General features: G+C 42.0%; 1 protein-coding gene across 1 annotated transcript in view; it reads left to right on the forward strand.

Annotated features, from left to right (window-relative positions):
• The window catches only part of PAMR1 (peptidase domain containing associated with muscle regeneration 1), a 58,783-nt gene that overhangs the window by 24,591 nt on the left and 10,754 nt on the right, over positions 1–23,438 (forward strand). The window contains exons 5-6 of the mRNA XM_075152538.1: positions 240–457; positions 4,564–4,671. Of these exons, the coding sequence (XP_075008639.1) occupies positions 240–457; positions 4,564–4,671 (326 nt within the window). The remainder of the gene's footprint in view (positions 1–239; positions 458–4,563; positions 4,672–23,438) is intronic.

The raw sequence follows: 23,438 nt of genomic DNA on the forward strand, positions 1-23,438 counted from the left end.
ATTTAGACTTACTGTTCTGCCACTTAAATATTTTCAAGGAGTAAGTGTGTAAAGTTGAGCTGGCTTCCAAGGATCATGATGCAAAAATTGAGATGAAGTGAGGGGGACTTCATGTGATTAGGGACTTGTTGATTCATTGAGGGGGGAGAGGCACTAACATAACTAAACATCCAAATAAATCAGAGACGGGGTGCACAGGTGAGAGTATGCAGTCTGACTGTGTGTCTTTGTTCCCCAAGATTTTCCATGCTGAGCCTGGAGTTTGACTACATGTGCCAGTATGACTATGTGGAGGTCCGTGATGGGGACAATTTGGACAGCCAAATAATTAAGAAATTCTGTGGAAATGAGAGGCCGCCTCCCATCCGAAGCACTGGGTCTTCCCTCCATGTCCTCTTCCAGTCTGATGGATCTAAGAACTTCGATGGATTTCATGCTGTCTTTGAAGAAATTACAGGTAAAATAATCCAAAAGTGGAACATGCCACTGATTCTCATTAATTCAATTTCACTAATCTCTCTCCCTGTTTTGCTTCATTAAAAACTTCCATGCTGTGTTGCCAACAGCAACTTATACAAAGTCAGTGCAGGGAAGATTCAAAAGCCGTCAGATGGCATGTGAATGTGAGGCTTTTCTAACAAAGACTGAATTCCTTCTACCTGCGTGAAGAACAAGCACATCAGCCAGCACAGAAAAGCTGCTGTTTGAATCTGAGAACTAAGAGCACAGAAGGAAATAGAGGACGGGGCATGTGTATCTGCAATTGCAGAATTGCTCAATGCTGTGTGCAGGAGCAGAGTCACTGTCTCAATTAGCAAAAACCTGATGCAAAGCCTCATAATTAGCTCAGGAAAATGCCCTGACATGACTCTTGTGTTGGCTCATGTATCATACTATTAGGACTTAAAAAAAAAAAAGAATGTGTACAAAGGACAGATTATTTTCTTTAAGAAAAAAAAAAAAGAGGCATTTCCCATTCTGTGATGAACTCAGTGTTATGAATGACAGAAGCAGGGCTCCAGAATTCCTGTGTTTTTGTTAGTATTCAGTGCTTGGGTCCCCCACACTGCTTTCCATCATTTCTTTCTGGCTGCAAAATAACATTGAAAGTGTAGCTGGCTCCTCATTTTGCCATTGCATTTGAAGCAGCCTCTACGCTCGTCCTGGATCTTCCTTGTTTAGCTGTGTAGGGAATTTTGGTCAAATCTATCCACAGTACTCCTGGCACAGAAGGCTAATCAGAGTGTGCTGCTTTGCCATAAATAAACCCTGCAGGATCTATGACTCACCATAACTTGCTTTCCGCACACCTTGGTGACCCACATTTCACAAGGTCATCCAGGGTATATCTGGCTCAGGAAGTTTAGTTAGTTTATATAATCCGTCTATAAATACCCAAACCTACAGTGGATCAGCTGTTAACAATGATCAGGGGTGTAACTAGCAATCTGAGATGTGCATACCGTTGGATGCAGTGCCTATGCCATTTCTTAGCCTGCCCTGTTCTTCATAGGTTACCTTTAGTACCTGTTAGTAACATAGCAGGAGCAGTTAGCTATTGATAGTTTGCCTGGGCTTACAGCGTAAGAGGTGATACAGAACAAATGAATGTGGTGTGGGCTATGTTGCATAAGGGCTGCCTACACTCAGGGAACTAACATTTTCCATATGGTGCAAGCTGAATTGATTCTGTTTTCTCTGCCCAGCAGGGAACACTTGGTATTCGAATACTGTTGAGCACTTTATTTCCGCCCCATTTTTAGTGGTAATTATTCTGAGGCTAGGTGGCTGCAAGTGTGGTAATCCACACAAAGCACGTTGCAAAGGGCTTAGAGTTTGTGAGGAGGTCTTATTGTGCACTTTATTATGAGGCTGTTCTGGCCTAATGTGTAGCTGCAGTGAAAGGCTTTTAAAACACTCCCAGTGTCTTTTTGTGTGAAGCATTAACCTGGCCAGCAGGACAGTTTAGGCGAAGAATACGGCGTGCATGGGGCAGCGTAGAATTGAAAGCGGGGGCAGCACAGGATTGAAAGCTCTGGCAGCACATTGCAAACTGAAGCATTTCCCCTGAAATTTCCTTCTGTGCACAGCACTGTGGAAAAGCCGAGGTCCCCGGAACAGACTGCACAGGGCTTGCTAGAGCAATTCCCTGTGCTGCAGGAGAGACAGCAGCAGCACTTGTGCTTACAGGTTGTGGACCAGGCCATGGAGGTGACCTGATTGTCCTCAGCACCTTAGTGGTGTAATGGAGAGGACTGAAGAAGCGTCTTGTGCTGTCAGAACTGAATTCCTTCCCTTTCTGTCTTCCCTTCCTCTGAGCTCTGTGCTGGCTTATAAGTCATAGCTTGCTGAAGCAGTGGTATTGACTGCACAGAGGTCACTGGTTCAACTGCCAGAAAGGTTTTGATTGTTACAAAATAAGCTGCAAAGCCTATATCCCCTTTAGGAAAGGTCACTGCATGTGTAGTTATTAAAGGGTGAAACCACACAACCTGCTGCGCTGCCTAGTCTGGAAGCAGGTGTTAGGTCCCATCCCATGCCAAGCGTCAAATGGGAACCAGTAACTGGCATGAGTGACTAGAAGTCACTCAACAGACTTCAGATGAGAAGGATGGGGGGCCAGGTGGGGGGCATCGGGGTCTCTTAGGGATTAGACATATGCTGGATCTAGTTAGATGAAAGCCTGTTATCGAATTTCAGTAACGCTTTAGTTTCTATACCGCCAAGTTAGTGATTTTTGACACAACATAGGGGCTTTAACCTTTTGTAGTACTGTCCCATGTTGTTTGACTGAAGCCAGGAAATCAAGACTCCTTTAAAAAGAAAAATATGTAGTGCTCTTGAGTATCAAGCATTTTCAAGGACAGTATCTTGGACTTACACTTGTTCACTTGACATGCTTACTTTTATAGAATCATGAGACAAAGCTGGGGCAAGGACAAAACTGAAAGTTCACTGGCTTCAAACCAGTGACTACAAAATATCAGTCTGTACAGGCTCTTCTGCTTCTCCTTCCCTTTCTCAGTGATATTTTACGTTAGTTGGATACAATCTAATTGCCACATATATATTCCTTTTAACGAAGGAATTACTTGTCCTTAGTCAGACCTTAATCTTCAATGAGACCTGGAAGATATTCATTGCCCAGCCATATATGAATTGCTGTTACATCACCACATGAAACCTCCAGAGAAATCCATATATGGCATCTATATATTTCTTGTCTCTTGCCATCTGCATATAAAAGACTCAAAGATTATGCTTCAAGTGAAGTCTTCGGAAGGAAAACTGCTGATTCTGATATCTGTCATTCTGGACTGCAGCAGGGAGAATGCTTTAAATGTAAGAGTACACAGCCTCACCATAGGTCCCCCAGGGCTGGCTGCTCGTTGTTGCAACGCTCAACAGCTTGTACAAAGATTCATATTTCTGTTATAACCAAAGTAATCAGTGTATTTAGTGTGGAAGGACGAAGATAATCTCTAAATGAATTAGAACGCAGACCTTTCTAGCAATTATGATTTCAGAGTTTAATCCATAAGTTATGAAGCATGCTTGGATAATTCTTTAAGATGGCAAGGAATATGTTTTGTAGTCAATGATGTGAGCTGAAACTGAACTCCACTTCTGGTATTGATCCAGATGTGAACTTTGCTGCAGAGTCTTGTTTTGTTAAGACGGACTTGAAACAGGGCATCAGATCCTGAACTCCTCAGGAGCTCGAGTTACTTGAATCTTAAACTGGATCTAAATCTTGAGATTTTGGCTCTACTTTCTGACAGCTGAAATCCATTCTAATTTTGGAAAATAATCTAAGTGGAAATGATTTCTTTGTATTTTTGAGAGTAAGTTATGTTCTACTCACTCATCTCCCCTTAGAGGAGGCACAAAAAAACAAGTGTGTGTGTTATTGCACAGTGGAATTTGCTGATATTAAATGGTGCAATTACACATTCTGGTATTAATTTATGCTAATATGTACAGTTTGATGTGTATCACTGCTAGATTTGTGGTGTGCAAGAGCTTCCCCAGCAGACTTACAGTCATCATGACCATTCAGAGCTTCCTGAACCCAACACCAAAGAAGTGCCCCTCAGGGGCAAAGCAACTCCCAAAGTCTGGTATACAAGATCCGAGACCCAAAAAACCCACCAGAACCATGGATCCCAGAACTTATCCCTAAACGCTGGGATGAATGGCAGGAGAAATGTAGGTTGATATTAAACATCTTTAATTTAGGCTAAGCTCTAAACACTGTTGAAGCTTGCTGTAAATTATTTTTATTCCACAAATCTTTCTCACCACTTGACTACACTTAAAGAAAAATGGTAAGAGTAAGTGATGAATGCTGGGAAAAGAACTGCCCATCCCTATAATATCCCCTCTTCAGTAAGTAAGAAAGAAGAGCAGAAGGCTTTTTGACATGCATTAGGCCCTTTACTGTGTCTTCCTAACTTTTAACCAGAATATGTAATTTACCCCAAGATACAATCATCATGAGGAAAAATAGATAGGGCCCCCATCCTATGAGAGACCATGAACGTTCTTGCTTTTCTTTTATAGCTTGTTCTTCATCTCCATGTCTTCATGATGGAACGTGCATTCTAGACAAAAGCGGTACCTACAAATGTGCCTGTCTGGCTGGCTATACAGGGAATCGCTGTGAAAACTGTGAGTACAGGCACTGTTGTTGACAGGGTTGTCACTGATGCAGGCCATTAATTGTTAGGAGTGTCATTGATATGTAGGTTAGGTCAGTCACAGTTCCAGAGAATGCACTGAACTTCTTGTGGCGTTGCTTGCAGTTTATGAAGATTTCCACTGAATAGTTCTGAAGCTTTATATCTATGTGTAAAAAGGTAAAACAGAATTGAAGCTGGGAAACAGCACACAAGAAATCTTGTAATGGACTAGCCTTATCAGACAGAGATATATATACCTGCCTGCTATTTTCCACTGTGTGGATCAGTTCTTCTCTTCTAAAAGCATATATCCCAGCTGAGCCCTGCGCTTGATGCTTTAGCCAAAGTCAGTCCTAGGAAGTTTGTCTTCCCTCATAGCCACCTGAAAGGTAGAGATCTGGCACCATGAATGACAGAGACTTGGGATTAAAACAGATGAAGAAGGGTAGATTCTGTCCATATCTGTGTTGGTGGTCCTCACTGTATGTATAGTCATACAACTGGTTTTGTCTTGCCAAGCGAATTGTAAAATAACTGGGTTCAAATGAGTTCAAATCAATTGTCTGTTTTAGCGATTTAATTCTTCATGAGCAAATGTCTTCATCTACCAGGGCTTGAAAGAGCAAGGAGGAGTAAGAATTGTGCAATATATGCTATGATAAAGGCTATATCATCTCTACCAGCTGAAAGAGGCATTGTGCAATATTTAAAGTCACTGAACTAGAGCTCCAGCTGACCCTGGAGGATTTCAGTGATACTATGAAATCCACTTGGGATCATATTTGGCCCAAGACAGAAAGCATGGCTTACTGTGCCCTGCTGTGGCATTACTCTGGCTGTAAGGCACACAATATCTTGCCTGCTTCCAGAGTTTTCAATTCTATGTCAGAGCAGCCAATATACACCAAACCTCACTACTTCAAGATCTTTTCCCCACATGTGCCATTGTCAGGAGTGGATTTCTCTCCTGGAATTGCCTTTATTTCATCAGGGGAGTTAAATCATAGTGACATGGTACCTCCTTGCATGGATCATTTTGAGATAAAAGACCTTTCAATTGCTACAGATCCAGAAGTAGCTCGTAAAACCTGACTTTTCTCCCAGCAGACCAGAGGAGAGGTCGTTTTACATTTTCTGTAAGCCTGAAAAAGTTTTGGTTCTGAACAGCATGCCACATTCTGCCAGACTGCACAGATTCCTGATATGTTTTCTGTAGGGAAGGGGTTGCCGAAAATTGAGGGTTCCTGACCTCAGGGCTAATGTGGCTGGCTCTTCTGCTAATAGCTTCTTTCCTGTCAGTAGTTGTTTAGCAGGTCATTTCGGGACTGGAAACTCCCGAGCTCTTTGCCACTGCTCAGTGAGATTAGTTCCGTTCCTGTCTTTAGGACAGAGTTAAAAAAGAGAAAAGATTCCTGTCTGGTTCAGAACCAACCTAAATTTCAAATTAATTAAATTTCCAGCAAAGCTCAACCCTAGTTTTGGCAGGCTCTACACTACAGTCAAGGCAAGAAATGAAGCTCACATTCTTTTACTCGTTTTCTTTTGTAATTCCAGTGTAGAAACTTCACCCATGCAACACACAGAGCAAACAACAAAGGAGGTCGTTGAAAAACAATAGGATGAGACTTATGTCTTATTGTAAACAATGAAGAGTATAGGTAGTAACAGAATAAAAGGGAGGAGACACTTTAAAATATATACAGTAAGATTTTTAACTTGACAGGAATCCTGTAGTTTGATTGTGAAAGAACAGTTTAGGTGGATAAAATACTGTTACTTTATGATGTTTGCAGCTGTATGCTTGCCTTTTGCTTATGCTAGGAAATATTTTTTCCAGCACCTATATTGCTACCTTCCATAACATAGATAAAGGTTGACTTTTTTTCTTGTATGTGAATAGCAAGCCTCAGAGTGGGAAACATCATGGCAAATCTCTATTCTCTCTGGCTTCAAAGAAGTTTTTTCTTAAGATACTTCCTTCAGTTTTGCCAAAACATATCCTAAGTATTTTTCAGTGTATGGGGGTAAAAAGGCAGAAAATTAAAGTTTGATTTGTTTTTTAAGAGCAAAAGGAAGAACTGGAAAAAAAATCTGTGGCTGTAATTCTTTAAAAATTAGTCATGTAGTTTCCTGAGCAGCATTGCAGTTTAAATGTTAAGGGGAGATCTTATGCTCAAAATCTTTCTGTCTGTTAGGTCTTGCAGCAACAGTGCTGTCTTGTGAGGTGGAGCCAAGGGAAATAAATTTATTTCTGCAGATAACAATCATAAAATAGTCACTTTCGGAATATTGAATATGACTTTGGACGCTATGAGGCTGATTCTTTCAGTCTGGTTTTCTTGGAGCAAGTCAGGTGCAATCCCATTAAAGTCAATGGATTTATGTTGATAAAAAATAGGTATAAGAGAGAAGAAAATTAGAGCCCCTAAATGTTAAGTGCCCCTTAATGTAGAAGATCTGAGGTGGTGCAACAGAAGGTACCCAGAGAGATACGAGGGTTTAAAAAAAATCCAAGGGACATACTTCAGAGAAAGGGAGACTGTGGGATTATGTCATTGAGGAGTAAGTTAAGACCAAATTAAACAAATTCAGCAATGGACATTTCATGACAGAATCAGAAATCTTCTAAGTCCCTCACCATCCCAATGCAGCTGTGTCTTTTTGTCTGTTACCAAGTTTAGTTTTAAAGATGTGGGAATCATTATTGGAATTATGGAAATCACCTTAATGAGATAAACCACAAGGAACCTATTTTTTCCTCTGTTAAACTAAATTCCATCTATTTAACAGGATGATCAACGTTGGTCAAGCTGCTTTCCTGGGGTAATATTCAACCCTAATTGCTCTGTCAGTTACAATTTGCAATATTAATAAAATAATTAAAGGCACAGGTTGCTTATAACTAGCAGTCTCTTTTCTCTTCTACTATGGCAGCCAGGAAATTGTCTTTTTGTTTACAATTTGAGGAGCTAATATAGTGATTTAAACGCTTCAATAGCATGAGGTGAAATGCAGGCATGTGTCTTTCTAACAGCTGTTAATATTTCAATCAGTCCTGTTTCAGGGCAAGAAATATTTTATCTAAATATGTCTGATTTCACTCCAGAGACTGTATTAAAAAAAATCTATACGAAATTGTAAAACAAATGCTAACCAATAGAGTGATATCTCTCCTTCTTTCTTCTAAAACACAATAAAGACAAGTCCTAGAGACCAGCAACAAATACCTTCTTGTACATAAGCATGCTTTGTTATGATGATACAGTAAGTAGAGAAAATTAATTCCTATTTTAAATACTTGGGCTTCTTTCTGATCTTAAACTGAATTTGCAGTATACTTGTATACCCCTCCCAGTGACCCTTAGCCATGCTGACATGATTGAGGTCAAACTCAGGTTTTTCTGTCTGACCTCTGTGGATTTTAATGCAAATAATCCTGCAATCAGAGGCATTAAAAAAAAAACCCCAAACCAGATCATCTTGTTCTCTTAGAGTGCAATACCCTGAAACAGAGCAGCAACTTCCGCAAAAGATGCATGTTAGGGAAAAAGTAACAAGCTGACTAGTGGCCTCATCCTGGTGCTCTGCATGCTAAAAAGCATCCACTCAAGTATCAGACTGTCAATGGCTCTGCACAGTGTGACAACTGATTGTCAAACTCAACCTAAGAAAGGTCTTTTCTAAAGTCTCAGTGTTGAGTTTGCCTGCTGAAGATGCAGCTGTAGAGAGACAGTACTGCTAGTACCCCATGGCAAATGCTCTCCCCCTCTGCTTGTCCTCCTCCTAGGACGGGGTGTTCTGACTCAAGAGTCCTCCCAGGGCTTGTTGGCCCCAAAGCAAGAGACCTTGACCTCATCCTGCCCTGAAATTTCCTGTTACCTTTATTTCAAACAAAGCCAGGCAAACTAGAGTTCCTACGCAAATAAGAGGAACTTGTGCTGAATGGGGAATTCAGGGCTCAGATCCGATTTCCATTTTTATTCTGTTTCTCGCTCCTGTCTGCCAAGAAGAAGAGGTTTGTTCTGCATCCTAATGAAGGGTCTAATCCAACTGAGTAAGCTGTATAAACTAACTCCTTGCTGTAGCCTTTGATGTTGCTAGGGCTGGCCTTACTATGTTCCAACAGGTCTCTGAATATAGCTTTCAGACTCTTCCCCACTGCTGATATAATCCCCACAACTGTGACTTGGGCTGGTTCTTAGGGATGCCCTCACCCTTAAGGGACTGACTGACTGATGTTTAAGATAGATAGGGAGAAAGCGTTAACATTCCCTTACCCCCCGCTATGGGAGAAATGAGCCCAGCTGTCAAAGCTTGGCATAGGCTAGACAGAGTTTTAATCCCAGCAGAATCTAGGATGAGGCACTGGGGAAAGGTTCTGTACATTAAACCTAGTTTTCTTACCTAACCATGGACATGTAGTGCAGAGTCTTCTAAGGGAACGCTAGGAGTTTTTTTAAATTTTGTCAGAAAGATTCTCAGTAATAGGTTTCAAGGAGTGCCATAATCACTGTCTATAATCACTGGTATATCTTGTGCCATTTGCAGCCCACATGTGTTAGACCATGCCTACACTGCATGATTACTGTGGAGAACTTCAGGTATAACCAAATGACCCTGAGCCCTTTCTTGCCGCTCTGGCCTGGAAATCAGTCCTATTGCAGTTAGGGAAAATGTTCCAAAAAGAAATATGACTCTTAATTTCCCTACTCCTAGCCCTGCCATTTGTTTTTTTGGTTGTTTGTTGGGTTCTACTTATTTTTTCCAGTGGAAAATAGCTTATTACAGCTTTTTTAAAGGGACAGAGTTCTTCCCCACTTGCGTCAAGGTGGCTCTTTTGGTGGCTGAGATGAGATAAATGCCACTCTTTCTCCATCACATTTCTACTGTCCTCCCTATTGGCTTGCGTGTATAGGGTGGGAAATAAGAATCCAATTCCTTCTGCTGCCAAAGCACATATATACCTGGAGCTGCTGAGGAGTAAAACCTTGTGGCCTTTTTTCACTATCACAATCCAAGGGTTTACCTGCCTTGAGACCCACACACTAGCAAAAACCTTTAACTGGAATGTGGCAGTTCTCAGATTTTGCAGACCCATTAGGGCTAAAGCTTAAACCAGCACTACCCTTTAGCCTGCCTGTCCTGGTTTTGGCTGGGGTAGAGTTAAATTTCTTCCTAGTGCTGTGTTTTGGATTTAGTATGAGAAGAATGTTGATAACACACTGATGTTTTCAGTTGTTGCTAAGTACCCTGCTAGTCAAGGACATTCAGCTTAAAAAACAAACAAACAAACAAACAAACAAAAACAGCAAAAAAACAAGCATTGGGAGGGAGCATAGCCAGGACAGCTGGCCCAGCTGGCCAACGGGGTATTCCATACCATGTGACGTCATGCTCAGTATATGAATGGTAGGTGTGTTCCAGGAAGTAGCGATCGCTACTTGGTTATCAGTCAATGCGGGTGGTGAGCAATTGCATTGTGCATCACTCATTTTGTATATTCTGTCATTATTATTATTTTTTTTTCCTTTCCCTTTTCTGTTCTATTAAACTGTCTTTATCTCAACCCACAGGTTTTTCTCACTCTTACCCTTCCGATTCTCTCCCTGTCCCACCGGGGGTGGGGGGAGTAAGCGAGCGGCTGTGTGGGGTTTGGCTGCCTGCCAGGTTAAACCACAACACTGTCATACAGCAGCCCTCTAGTGTGAACACAGGCAGGATGCTCTCAGAGGTGACTTGTTCTCCAGGAGCCTTCCTGGGACTCCGAGAGGCAACATACTATCGCTACCTGTGCCGTGAGCACTATTACTTGGTTAAACTGCTCTTTATGGGCAAGACTGTTCAGAAGGACAGCTAGTGCAGACAGGGTGAGATAATCCTGCTGTGAAGACATGACCAGTGCAGTCATACAGGAAGCTTCACTGACCCACATCTCTTGCAAAGCCAGGTAAGATAATAGTACTGCAGTCCTCAGAGAGGTTTTTAAGTCACCTTCAGAGTTCAGTTCTGGTGGGATAATGCCCTCTTGTTCTCCTGAGCTGATCCGAAGAACATTGTGATGCTGGCTAGACGTTTGCTAGGATGTTATACTTGCTGCCCCATACTGCCCCACAGTATACGCCTTTCCAGAAGAATCATGTGTTTACGAGGCAAGATCTGTATTGTTCAGTGCCTAGTGCGTGAATTTGAAGGGCTTGGCTTGAGATGGAGGTAGAGATTTCTGCTCCCAGTTTTCACTTCAGTATATTTCCTGGAGGTTTCTCTCTTGGTTAGAAGGATGCTGGAACTGTTCACACAGCAACTGCCAAACCACCAAACATTATGTCTGGATGCTAACATCAATTTTGGGTTGTCTTAATTCACTGAGCGATAAACTAAAGCTGTTCGGCTCCTGTTACGCAAACAGCCAAGATGCCCCATAGGAGGACAGAAACACCTAAGAGAAAAATGAGGTTGATGGCTGAGGATGGAAATTGCTACAAACATCTGAAGCAATCACTCAACAACTGCTGCTTGTGAATCAGCCTGCAGAAAACTGGTCCCTACGACTGCTCTTTCCTTCAGCTCTGTCGATACGACTGTTGGATCGGGCAAGTCATGCAGTCTCTGGGAGGAAGTTGCTCGTACCATTTAGCAGTGTTTGATCGCATAATATTTTTATAGTGTTTTGAAACTCCAGTGAGTAAGTGTAGCTGACAGCAAGGCTGAAAGAGACAGGACATCTGCTTTATTGACAACTCCTCTTGTCCCTTTGATATTTTCTCAGTGTCTACTAACTAGCCAGTTTTTTTAGTTTTTCAGAAAGTGAAACATGGCTGGTAAAAACCCATGGTATTCTGCTCAGAGCATAGCCCCAGGCATTGCTATCATCTAAATAAATCAGAAATTGTCTCTTTGTTAATGTAATCCATCCAAGGATAGGCCTGCCATAGGAAAAGAAGTGTATTTCCAAACCACATTAAATGGATTCATAAGGAATCCCCATTTGCCCTACCCCAAAATAATCCTGAGCTTTTCCCTCAGTCTGCTAACATGCCTTAGAGATAAAACCATCCACAGGATTCTCCCTGATACAACTTGACGTGTGGAAGGATGAATCAGTGTTGCAGGAGGACAGGTTGGACGAAGCTACATTCCAGGTATTCTTGCCACGCTGGATGGGACAAAGATACTTTTCCCTGTCATTTCATCAGTGAATCACTTAGGAGACTAAGTCTGCTCTAATGTATGGCATAAATCAGCTCTTCAGCACAGAATAACTGCATGCAGGCCAAAAAACCAGGCTGCATCACTGGCACAGTTTAGGCTCACCCCCACCTTTTGCAAAGGTCACAGACGACACGGGGCTGGTATACAGTTGCAACCTGCTGACAGAGATGTTTTCTGCCTCCTACCTGAGGGGGAGCAGATGTATCTTTTGGTTTCTTTGGAGCTAGAAGAAATGAGAGAAGGGCCTGGAGTAGATCATAGATTTGGGGTCTCTGCTTCTAACCACTCCTTGTCCTCTCTGAAGACTATTGATACACTGTTTGTAGCTTCTGGGGTGCAAGCATATAGACTGCACGTTCTTGCAGTGCTTTGGGGCAAGCTTAAAACTACTTTGAAAGTTTGCTGGAATAACCAGCATGCTTAAGTGCTGACAGTTTCGTTCTTTTCCCCCAAAAGTTCATTCAAAGGCTTCATTCCTCCTTGAGAATTTTACACTTAAGCATCTCTGAGGCAAGCTACCTTACACACTTCCCTTTGTTGCGCTCCTGGGCATGATTTCACTGTCTTGCACGCTGTTTGCAGCTGATACAAAACACTGCCAAGGCAGAATGGCCCCAGGCGGTAGGAGTGATGACACAAACCAACAGGCAGTATCCCACTTGCTCTTTCTTATGGCTCCCATACTCCTCTTTGGTTTCTTCAAGAGCTCAGGAACTGCATTTCACAGCCAACAAAATTGCCCTGCTACTTCCTTAGTACTCTCCTGCTTTTTAGTTCCCTTAATTTTCTTTTTCCCTACACTCTCATCTCCACACTTGGTAATTTCCATCTCTTTTTCTTAAACAGGCAATGCCGGATCTTTCTTTCTGTCTGAAATCCAGCTCAGATCCTTGCAAAAGGCTGAATAAACTATTCAGCTACACTAGGGTGAATCTATATCATTAAATGGTGTTTTCCTGTTACAGTTAATGCACATTCACAAGCATTGTTTCAAAGCAATATGCATTTCTTTAGAGTGTCTTTCTCATCCAGCATTGCCTGGGCTTGTCCCTGTTTAGCTGGAAAGCTGACATCTCCAAAATGAAACACCTCAAGATGATTTACTTTCCTTTGTAATTTGGTATACTAATGAGCATATCAGCTTCTCTGTTGCCCTACAATCTTCCCCCTGAGCAGATAGTGGTCTCCTCTGCAGTGTGATATTGTGATGTTTTCCAAGGGACACATTGGGGAACTTATTCTAAATATTAGTTCTTGCCACTGATAGTGAAAGTGAATGTTGAGGATTGTTAGGATTTCACTCACTCCAGTATCCCATGCACAAACAGGTCCAGTTGTGTAATTAAATAGGCCGTCCAAGTACCGGAAAGGTTGTATCCAGAGACACGGCTTTCTAAGGGCTAAGAACAATGCTGATAAAGATCAAGTGGCTAATTGTAAGCAACAACTTCCAAATTGCCTCCGGCTGAATAAATCACAGTGGGTGATCCAAGCATATTTTCACATGGATACGGTCTCATTCACAGAAGCAGGGAGCTGGAAAACATCAGGGGTGAGTTCCAGTTGGCTGGAAGGGAATGAAAAGATTTGGATTTCAGTAGGGATTACGTCATAGTTTTGTGTAATTATTCCTAGCTGGTGGAACTGCTGCAAAAGCGAAGAGGCCCAGAGAGCAGGACTCGACATCTAGTATCTCTGGTACTTGGGGTTGGCTGATCAGCTGCTCTTGTTATGATTTCCTTTGACATTTCCAGGATTAATGTGAGGACTGGAAAAATGCAACAATGAGAGGAGATTTGAACTTCCAGGACTCTTTCATGGGGGATAAATTAAGGCCAAAAATCTTTGTGGTGAATTGTCTGTCCCAGTATTTCTGCATGAGCTGTGGTTGGAGCTGGGCATGGAGCTGGGAGAATGTGTCCTGGGGCATCACAAGAGGCACAAAGGAGGGTGGGGAGTTTCCTCTCTTTTGAAACACAAGTGAGTGAGGGCAGAGATAGTTTATCCAAAATCCTCCCTTGTTAGCAACCTGAATGGAAGCTACTGCAATGCAGGGGAGCACTTTTGGGGAATAATCCTTGTTACCCCTCCAGGACTTGTATTTGATACTGAAGGCCAGTGCCTACGTGACATTTAGGCACCTATTTGCTCTTTTAGCTACTGAAATCGGAGGTACCTCTGAGACCCTCGCCTAAAGCCTCAGCCACTTGTTGCTGAGTCTGTGGTGACAGGCATGACCAAGCAGAGCAGTGCTGCTTGGGGTGTGGCTGTTGCTGTTCAGAGTATCCTTGTTCTTCGAGGTCCAAAAGTCTCCTTATTCCAGAAAATACTGCCATCACTGTGAATATCTTTTTATCACAGTGGTTTCCTTGCCCTTTCCTGTACGGGGTCTGCTGCAGTGTTTGCATGTATTTGTTCTCTGCTTTGTGAGTCTTGCTTTAAAAAAAATAATTTTCAAGCCAAATCTTAGCACTCTTGGCTTTCCTTGTTCACCCCCTTCTAATTTCTGGTTGTAAAAGTTGCAGCCACATTCTTTTTTCACCTAAAACGCAGAGCCTGCCAGCTCCAAAAACTAAAAGTTCTGAGGGACAGCGAAGACAACAAGCAAGTATAGTAGACATCACCAGCCCCCTCAGACAAGTAAACACACACCACTCCCGGAAAGCATTTCGTTCAGAGAGTCTTGACCAAGACCACCTGTCCTCCAAAGCAGTTCAGCTGCCAGCAGTCTGTTCCTGCTGCATGGAAGAATGATGATCACATAGCAAAGCTAATGCCATCGAGCCTTTCCTGCTCTCATTCACATCCAGCTCTTGCCAGGGTCTGGAGGAGAACAGCTGGGCTGCTTGTCAGCGCGTGGCTTCCTAGTCAGCAGTGCTCTGCAGCGTAGGAGAGGTGGGAGGTTCAGGGAGGTGGTGGCAAGAAGGTTAATGTCCTTATGGTGGTTCCCACAGTGTTTGCTACCATTTACTCAGGAGAGCTTGAGCTGAGACTTGATCTTGAGAGCACCATCAGAAGATGCCAGAATCTTTCCTGAGTGTAAGTATCATCACTGTGAATTGAGCTCCTTGTAAGAACAAAGCCTGTGCTGAAATTATTGCAGGCTCAGGGAGAGCGTCAGCAGTGTCACAGAGAGAAGGACATTCCCACTACAGCTTACACAGCTTGCTCTGTGAGGTGCTGCAGGACTCATGAATCCAATGTTGCTATTAGCAGACTTATGATGTGCCCGTGATCCCAGCATGCAGAGAACCTTGAAGGCAGAGAGGAGCCAGACAAGAACGCTGGGACTCCTAAAGCATAAGTGTGGCGTCAGGGCTCCTGCCTCATAGTGTGTGTGACCTGATACATCAAGGCCTGGCAGCCCTGCGCAGAGGGGCGTGCAGAGCCACGCTGCCTCAGGATGGCAGGATGGCCTGATGCCTCCCGCTGCTGGCCGGCTATTTCATCAAATCCATCGCTAAACTCGTATGCTTGCTTGAACGCTCTGCTCACTGCTTATGAGGAGGAATAAAAAAGCAGTTCTCCTGAGCACTCTGAGCCACGGCCTCCAGAAATCCCTCACCTCATTCCTTCCTTGAGAACAGAGCCATTCCAAAAACATTTTGACAGCCAATGTCCTTATGCTTTTGGCTAAAGTTAGTCTCCATGGGCTTATATGTTAGGCATTAACCATCTCTGGGCTGCTATGCTAAGCTGCAGAGGGATGATGTTTCAGGAGAGCCATATGAGTCCTCTCCCACGTCAGTTCTTTTCTGCCAGCAAACCTGTGAGAACCTGGGGCGTCCTCACCTTGTGGATGCACGCTGGGGAGAGAAGGGATGAGTGTAGGAATAAATTATATCAGAGATTTACATGGACTGGCAGAGCTCCTGGGCCAAGATTAGGAAATAAGCTCTGTTATGAGTGAAGACAGCAAATTCTGTAAGTCTGAATTCAGAAAAGCTCTTTACTCACGGGGCTTTGCAAAGGGCATCACAATACCCAGCAGTGACTGCTAAGCTGTTCATGGCTGGTTCCCTCCTTAACTCCTGTGCTTTGCGTTCAGGCACACTGAACTATCTGTCCCGTATGGCTCCATCACCTTTGTACAAAACACTGCTGCTGAGAATAATGTGTGGGTTATGTAATGGTATAATTATTTAATGCTGATTTCTGCTCCAAGCTGGGTCAGTTTAAATGTAAACGTAGTAAGATGACAGGAGATGACAGGACTGTTCCTAGCTGTGCCACTCACTCACTGTTTGCCTTCAGGTAAATCACTTGATATCTCCGTGCTATAGCTTCCCCATCAGTAAAATGCAGACAGACACTAATTTTATAAAACACTTTGGAAATACAGAGATTATAAGCTTTAAGAACTGTTATATAATGATACTCAGGTAATCATGTAATCAGACTTGCCCTCGAAACAAAAGTTAAACCAAGAAAAAGAATTTGATCAAATCAGAGACTTGCAGGCCAGAAGTCAAACCTGATGGGATTTACCACTATAGACTTTAGCAGGCTTGGCCATAGGCAGTGACTGCAAATATCGGTGAGCTGCATGAAGTGCATGTAGGTAGACTGGCTGGGAGTTTTCTGTTAGAATGGTTTCATAGCAGTAAATTTTCAAAGAAATTTGTATTTCCTGCTGGAATTCTTTTTTATTATAATTTTCTTAATCAGAGAGAAAAAAAAATCACTTCCACATACTCTGCATGTTATGCTCCCTCCAGCAACAGCATCTTGGAGCTGTGATTTCTGCAGCTTCCAGGTTCTCTGGCTCCAGAGCACTTGCCAGCCACTGCCGTGGAGCCAGGAAACCCCAAAGCTCAGGATCCAAAATCCTGATGCTGAGGTTCCCTGCGCAGCTCAAGCTCAGGGTCTGCTGTGGCTTTTAGCAGCAGGCTGGGTCATGATAGCATTCACTGGAGAAAAGAATGTCATTTAGGCTTTCTCCTGACAAAATCTCCTCTTTCTGAGGATAGTTATTTAAATTCCTTCCGTTTCAGTCTCTATCAGGCTTTCTCTGACAGTCAATAGACTGGTTTGGCAAGGATGGTGGCACCTGGGGTCCCAAAGCAAGTCCATAGCTCTCTCTTCTGCTGCAGAAGACATATGCTAGGATTCATAACAGCAGGAGCTGCTCTACCCCCCTACTTGTTACCGAGTGCAGTTTCTGTGGCCATTTTCAGTGTTTGGCCTCCACTGAGCATGCCAGCACACCTTATGCGAAAGCAATATTACAAGTACATAGAAAAATGTTTCCCAGAGCCACTAGTAGATAGTAGTCAAAATGTGCTATATACATTAGCACGGGTCAGCCTGAAAGTCAAACTCTGACTTGGGAATATGCAACAAGATAAATTTCTTTAGCAGTAGCAGTATTAAAAATTCCTCTAAGCAAATTAAGAACAAAACTCCATACAATTACAAACTCTTGCACCTAATATTTCAGGGGGGACAAAAATGGAAATGTAAACCTTTTATTAGTACCAGCAATGAGAAATGAGATTTATTTCAGGCATGCAATATATTATTGAAAGGTTGTGCAGAATTTAGAGATAATGTATGATATGTGTGAGGGGGTATAATTTAACAAGGAAGTGGGTGGGAGGAAGGCAGCAGAAAAAAATGGTATTCATTTAATGAAGGGACCCTGGGACAGAAGCAAATGATAATTCCATCAGGCAGGATTTGAAGAACATTGAAGAGAGAAAAGTGTAGCTCAAGAGATCATCTAATTTATCTCACTGGTGATAAAATGAGCACGAAAACTATTTCTAAATGGCAGATAATTCAGATCTGAGGAATGTCTCTTAATATAATTTAAAAGGGAGAAGAATTTGCACTGTTATTATTAATAATGGAACATTTTACTTAAAAATTCAGGAACTTACTGTTCCTCTAGTCTAGTTTTTCTCAGATAGCAGAAAGTTGTCTGTGAACTGTGGAGCCATTTTAATGTTTCATATGGGACAGAAATATTGTTTTCTTTTTTCCAAGACACCAAAGAGGCAAGAAGGGTAGTAAGTTTTATTGGGAATCTGTGAGTTTATTATATAGAGACTTGAGGCAGCTCTGGTTTTTATTCTCTCTCTAACAACTGGGCTGTCACAATTGAACATTTCTGCCAGATGCCTGTAGCCATCTTGTCTTATACCTTCCTACTTTGCTCTCTTATGAACTCTACAGAGCTGTATCAGCCCAAAACTCGCCTCAGACCCTAAAGTGACAAGGGTTACTTATATGCCTGTATAGATTAATTGTGGAACTTCCCAGGAACAACATTGTGTTGCAAAATGTGGAAAAATTAAAACCAAAAAAATCTCTCAGCTCGTAATGCGCTTGCTAGTGCTGCCCTATTCTCTCCAAAGTCTGTTCCAGTTTTTTTTTAGCTGCAGTTTCAATTTTCAAATGATGAAACTCATATCATTTCCACTTACATCCTACTATGCCTTTCAAACATTTGTCAAAGAGACTTTTATAGAGTTCTTCTTGAGTAAGAATTCTCCTGTTCTTAATTTTATCCTGCCTGAATGTACCTCTTTGTCTTCCTTTAAACATTTTACTGTATCCTTTCTGGTTTTAGCTTTTAGATTATTGTACTTTTTAGCTCTTGCATGACCGGGGTGGTCATTCTTAGCTCTTAGTCACCCTCAAGATTATATTTCCCTAACATTAGTTTCACCTTTCCCTGAAATCTCTCCAGTTTTCCTATTGTTTTCTAGATATAAATTCACCAGAGTCTTTATAGGTGTGATGACACCATGGCATGAAGTATGGGATCGGCCTGACCCTCATGGAATCTCTGGGTTGCTCAGACTTTTTTTGGCAGACCTTGAATGAATGTCTTTCGTATTTGGCTGTCCATTACCATCTCATAGTAGAATTTGGCAGCCATCTAGTAATTTTCTGGGTTTCTGGTGGCTTTGGTCGTCTGTTTTTGGAGAGAAAGGTGCAGAGACCGAGCACTGCAACCCGAAATCCTGCCACTCTTAGTTCCAGTTTGGCAGGGTTGTCTCAAACCTTACAGTTTGGGGTGAGTATTGCTGACTTCACGGTACATTTCATAGATCATTCTGTCTGAAGCTCTCTACCTTGTCTTTTGCTTCTTCCTCTGACTGCTTTGCACTGAGAGAAAAGGTAAGGTATTAATCTTGTGAAAAGCTGGGCAGTGACTGCTATTCAGAGGGCATTGCGCTAACACTAGGGAAATGTTGATAAGGCCTTTAAGTAGGATAAGACCTGTGGATGTCAGTTCTTTCTTTAACCACTGCTGTGTCAGTGAGAAAGTCCTCCCCTGGGTTATCAAGACAGATTTTCCTACTCCTTCCTCTCTCATTTTGCTATGGACAAGTAATGCTATAGCCAAACACAGCACAAAGGACACGTCGAAGACACCTTAAAGGTAGGAAGCCAGAGTCACATGGCAGTGGGAATAATTTATTTCATGTGGAGCAGAGCAGTCTAACTAGTGGCCTCGGAACAGTTCAAGCCCATGGGGTGCTCCTGGCCAACCTACCACCTGCTTCCCAAGGAAGTGCTGTCCAGATGGCTCACAGCCCCGTCTCTGCTGTCGCGGTCAGGCCAGACCAGGCACAGGTATAGCTGGGGGTGAACCGAAGGTGGGATGGGGATGGCTGTGGGTGGGTGAGGGCTGTGAGGGGTATCCAGCCCGCATGACTGTGAAAGCTGGACCACGCAGAGGAGGACTGATAATGAGAAATACTAAGTAGATGGCAGGATCAGGCCCATCCTGCCTAGGCAAGGGAATCTGAAGTCATATCAAATATCTTAGAGAGCTTAGAAACTGAAGAGAATTGGGTCAGCTCAGGTGGTTGGATTTTACGGCTAGTGTGTGTATCCAGAGGGTAAGGGCAGAGCTAAGTATGAATGACATTTACAAAATGTTCTTTTCCTTTCTTTTTGACTTCTGAGAAACAACTGTTGGAGAGTCAGTTATAGTCTTGCACCAGGAGAGAATGTTGAAAGACTTCAATAAAATATCTCAGAGGAGGCTGTCCTAAAATTCAATGGAATATACTGCACATTCTGAAAGATGTAAGAACCAGTCAAATTCACACTCTTGATGGGAAGCTATCCACAAAAAGATGAGAGAGAATTGGATGAACACACAGGGGCTAGGATTTCCTTCACAATAACTATTCAAAAGTCCATTGCATGAAGTGTTCACAAGTAAAGGGAAAAGGTGCAGAAGAGCTGCCTGAAACATATTAGGTGAAAGGGATAAAAGGCAAGTCAGACTGAAGAGGGAAAAAAGCTATAGAGCTCAAACCAAAGCAGTAGGGGCAGGTACTAGAGTAAGTGTATGTGACTTTCAGGCTAGATAATATAGCTGAAAACAGAGAGCTCAGCTGAGGTATTGAGATGCAGGGAACATCTCAAGATTCAAAAACACATTTAATTTGTAGAGAGAAAGAATGAACTTATGAAATGATCCAAAGAAAAAATAAAATGAGTGGCTGTGGCTCCTGTGGCAAAGTTTAAAGAATAGGACAGACCATGAGGGAAGATCCTGTGTTACAAGAGAACAGACAACCAGTAGATAAAGGCATGGGTAACAAAAGGGACACATCTATTAATAATACTTAGCTGTTTTGCCATCAGAGAAACCCCGTGATGATTCTGTGACACAAGTGCATATGAGCTAATCCTTATAACATCCCTATGAGGAAAGGGGTGCTCTCATTTGCTAGATACAGCAGATGAAGCAACTTACCCGTGGCCACAGTTTTATAGCTATGATTAGATCTCATGACCTTCTGCCTCCATATCCTCTACTCTAGGCCATAGTTCCAGTACTAAATGAATCTGTGCATGAAACACTGAATTTACATCATAAATAAAACCAGAGTTGTTCCAGCTGGGTCACACTGGCACAGAGAATCTAAAGAAAGTCTGGCAACCAGAGCAAATCAAAAGGACTAGAAACTAAATATCTTAATCGCTTAGGAGACCGAACAAGAACAAATAGTTTGTGGAAAAAAAAGTAAGTGTAGCTTGGTGACATTTTTTCCAGGGTGGACCTAGAACACAAAAGCATCAAAACATTTGTTCTGCAGAGCTGAACTGGACCACAAGCAAAACAGAAAACCTGTATTTATGATAACAAGGAGAAATCTGAGTGGTGCACAGATGTTTCTAATCATCTTCTTACGTCATTTGACAAGCTGAGTGTGACTTTACATTGAAAGAGAGAAATATAAATGTAGTGAAATGAATTGCAGTTCAGAGAAAGATATGGAGGGAGTGACTGGGAATACAAAAATCATGACTGGAAGGACAAGTTGTCTTAGAATTTAAAACACCTAGAAGATCTGTGCTCCCATTATTTCCCTTTCATTTATGTATGTGCTTGTGTATACACATATGAAGCTATATATATGCATGTACATGTATGTGTGCCTATTTCACATGAGAAACATCAAGGTCTAGGAAAGAATTTTGCTGAATTTTTATCGTTACTGTTTCGCTAAAGATGACACTGATGCAGAACACTTGCAGCCAAAAGGAAATGTTGAGCTCCCCTAACTGGATGTGTTTTGATTTGGAGCAGTGAGTCTGGGCCCTTCTCAAATGCTTAAATGTTAGCCAGTTTTTCTTTCCAAGCCTTGTGCTTACTAGTGCACTCACTGTTTGATGTTTGTAGTAATCCATAAAATGAAGGGAATTTCTGTGGAGCTTTGTTCTTGTGAATGCTGCTGCTGTAGGACTGTTACTCAAGAATCTCTTCCTTATGTGAATAATTGGATGGTCCACAATCCATATAAATAGATGCATTCATGTGTGTTCTGTGTAAGGATTACAGGGCTGAGGCCTTAGAAAAGTTTCTCCTTTGGAAGTGTAAGGATCAAAATTCGGCTCTAGGTTAGTAAGCAACTAGCTACGAGGCAAAACAGAAAAAGTCGAATTCTGAAAGCATAAAGCAGGGATGATCTCTTTAGCATTCATCTATCTATCTTCAGCAGAGTACCACAGCTCCCAGGTAAAAAACCCATATGCATATCTAAATCTTGCACTGAATCCTTTCCTATGCAGTTTTCCACAATTAATGGCCAGGCAAAGCCAGAGACACACAGAGAGATGGATAACTCTGTAGATGATACTAAAACCTGTGTTTCCTACATTATTGTAATTTCTACATACAGAAATACATACATATAATTTCTACATACAGAAAATTGGTCTTAAAAAGTGACTTGGAGAAGGTGAATAGGGCATGGACGTTCTCTGTCTCTCATAACGGAGGAAGTAGAGCATCAAATGAAATTATCAAGTGCCAGGCTAGAAACCAAACCAAAAAAGTCAGTGTATTTTTCACACAGCGCTTAGTCTGTAGAAATCATTGCCACAGGGTATTGTGGACACCAAATATGTAGCTGAGTTTAGAAAATACTCAGACAATGTTAAAAAAAAAAAATCACCAGGGTATGTTATACCAAAAATACCACTGTAGTTCAGGTAGTCCTTGAGCCTCAGATTGCTGGATGCTGCCAGAATATGCCAGGAAAGTATTCTATATGCTTGCTCTGTTTTTATATTCCTTCCATCAAATCTACTGTTTACCACCGTTGAAGACAGGTTTCTGTGCTGGATGGACCTTTGTTCTGATTTAGTATGGCTGGTTTGATGCTCTCAGAGAAATCTTGCAGTAGTTAAATAGACCATTGTCTGTAAGTATTTTCCCAATAGAGCGAACCCTGTGGAAAGGGTAAATATCACAGTTTGGTAAATATCAAGGTTCCTTTTTAATGTCATTATGATAATGTTTGATCTACACATATAATGATGCTTTAATATTTCAGTGAGGTTATCTGAAAGACTATATAAAAATGGAAAGAAGAATTTGAAAGAATTTCAATATAAGGCTTTTAAGGATCTAAATTTTTTCTTGACCAAGCATGGCAGTTCATTCAAACCCCTGTTAAGATGGAAAGTGCTTCAAGTACTAATATTTTGAGCAAATGAGCCCTAATGATACAAATACTTATGCACATGATCACTTCACACTTCTGAGTAATCCCACTGAATTGAATGGATCTAGATATGTTTTGAAAAGTAGTGTATATGTGTGTGTAGAACTGACGTCTAAACAACTTTCTAAAGATAGGCATATACCTGTCTTGTAATTTTGACTCCTGTGCCCATTTTAATTGGTTTTTCAATGTTCTAAATAATCATCCTAACACAGTCCTGTTTTTGTAATAAAGTGGATTTTTTTGAAATATCTGAACTGTCAGTGGTGATGTGTAGGACTCCAGGTGCTCCCGCTCATGGTATTGTGGAAGGAGATGACTTTAAATACGGGGCCCAGGTTTACTTCAAGTGCAACGCAGGTTACAGCTTAAAAGGCAGCCGTGTTGCCTACTGTCAGCTTGATGGGATTTGGTCAACACATCATCCTGAATGTGGTAAGGTCACTTTAAGTTTTGATTCTTATCAAACGTTTCGGCCAATGTATTCACATGAAACTAGAATGTCCAAATCTCTCTTGAAATTTGGTAGACCTGTAGCTTAACATGATGTTCTTTTGTCTTCCTG

The sequence above is a fragment of the Calonectris borealis genome, chromosome 5 (assembly GCF_964195595.1).
Source record: "Calonectris borealis chromosome 5, bCalBor7.hap1.2, whole genome shotgun sequence".
Classification (NCBI taxonomy): domain Eukaryota; kingdom Metazoa; phylum Chordata; class Aves; order Procellariiformes; family Procellariidae; genus Calonectris; species Calonectris borealis.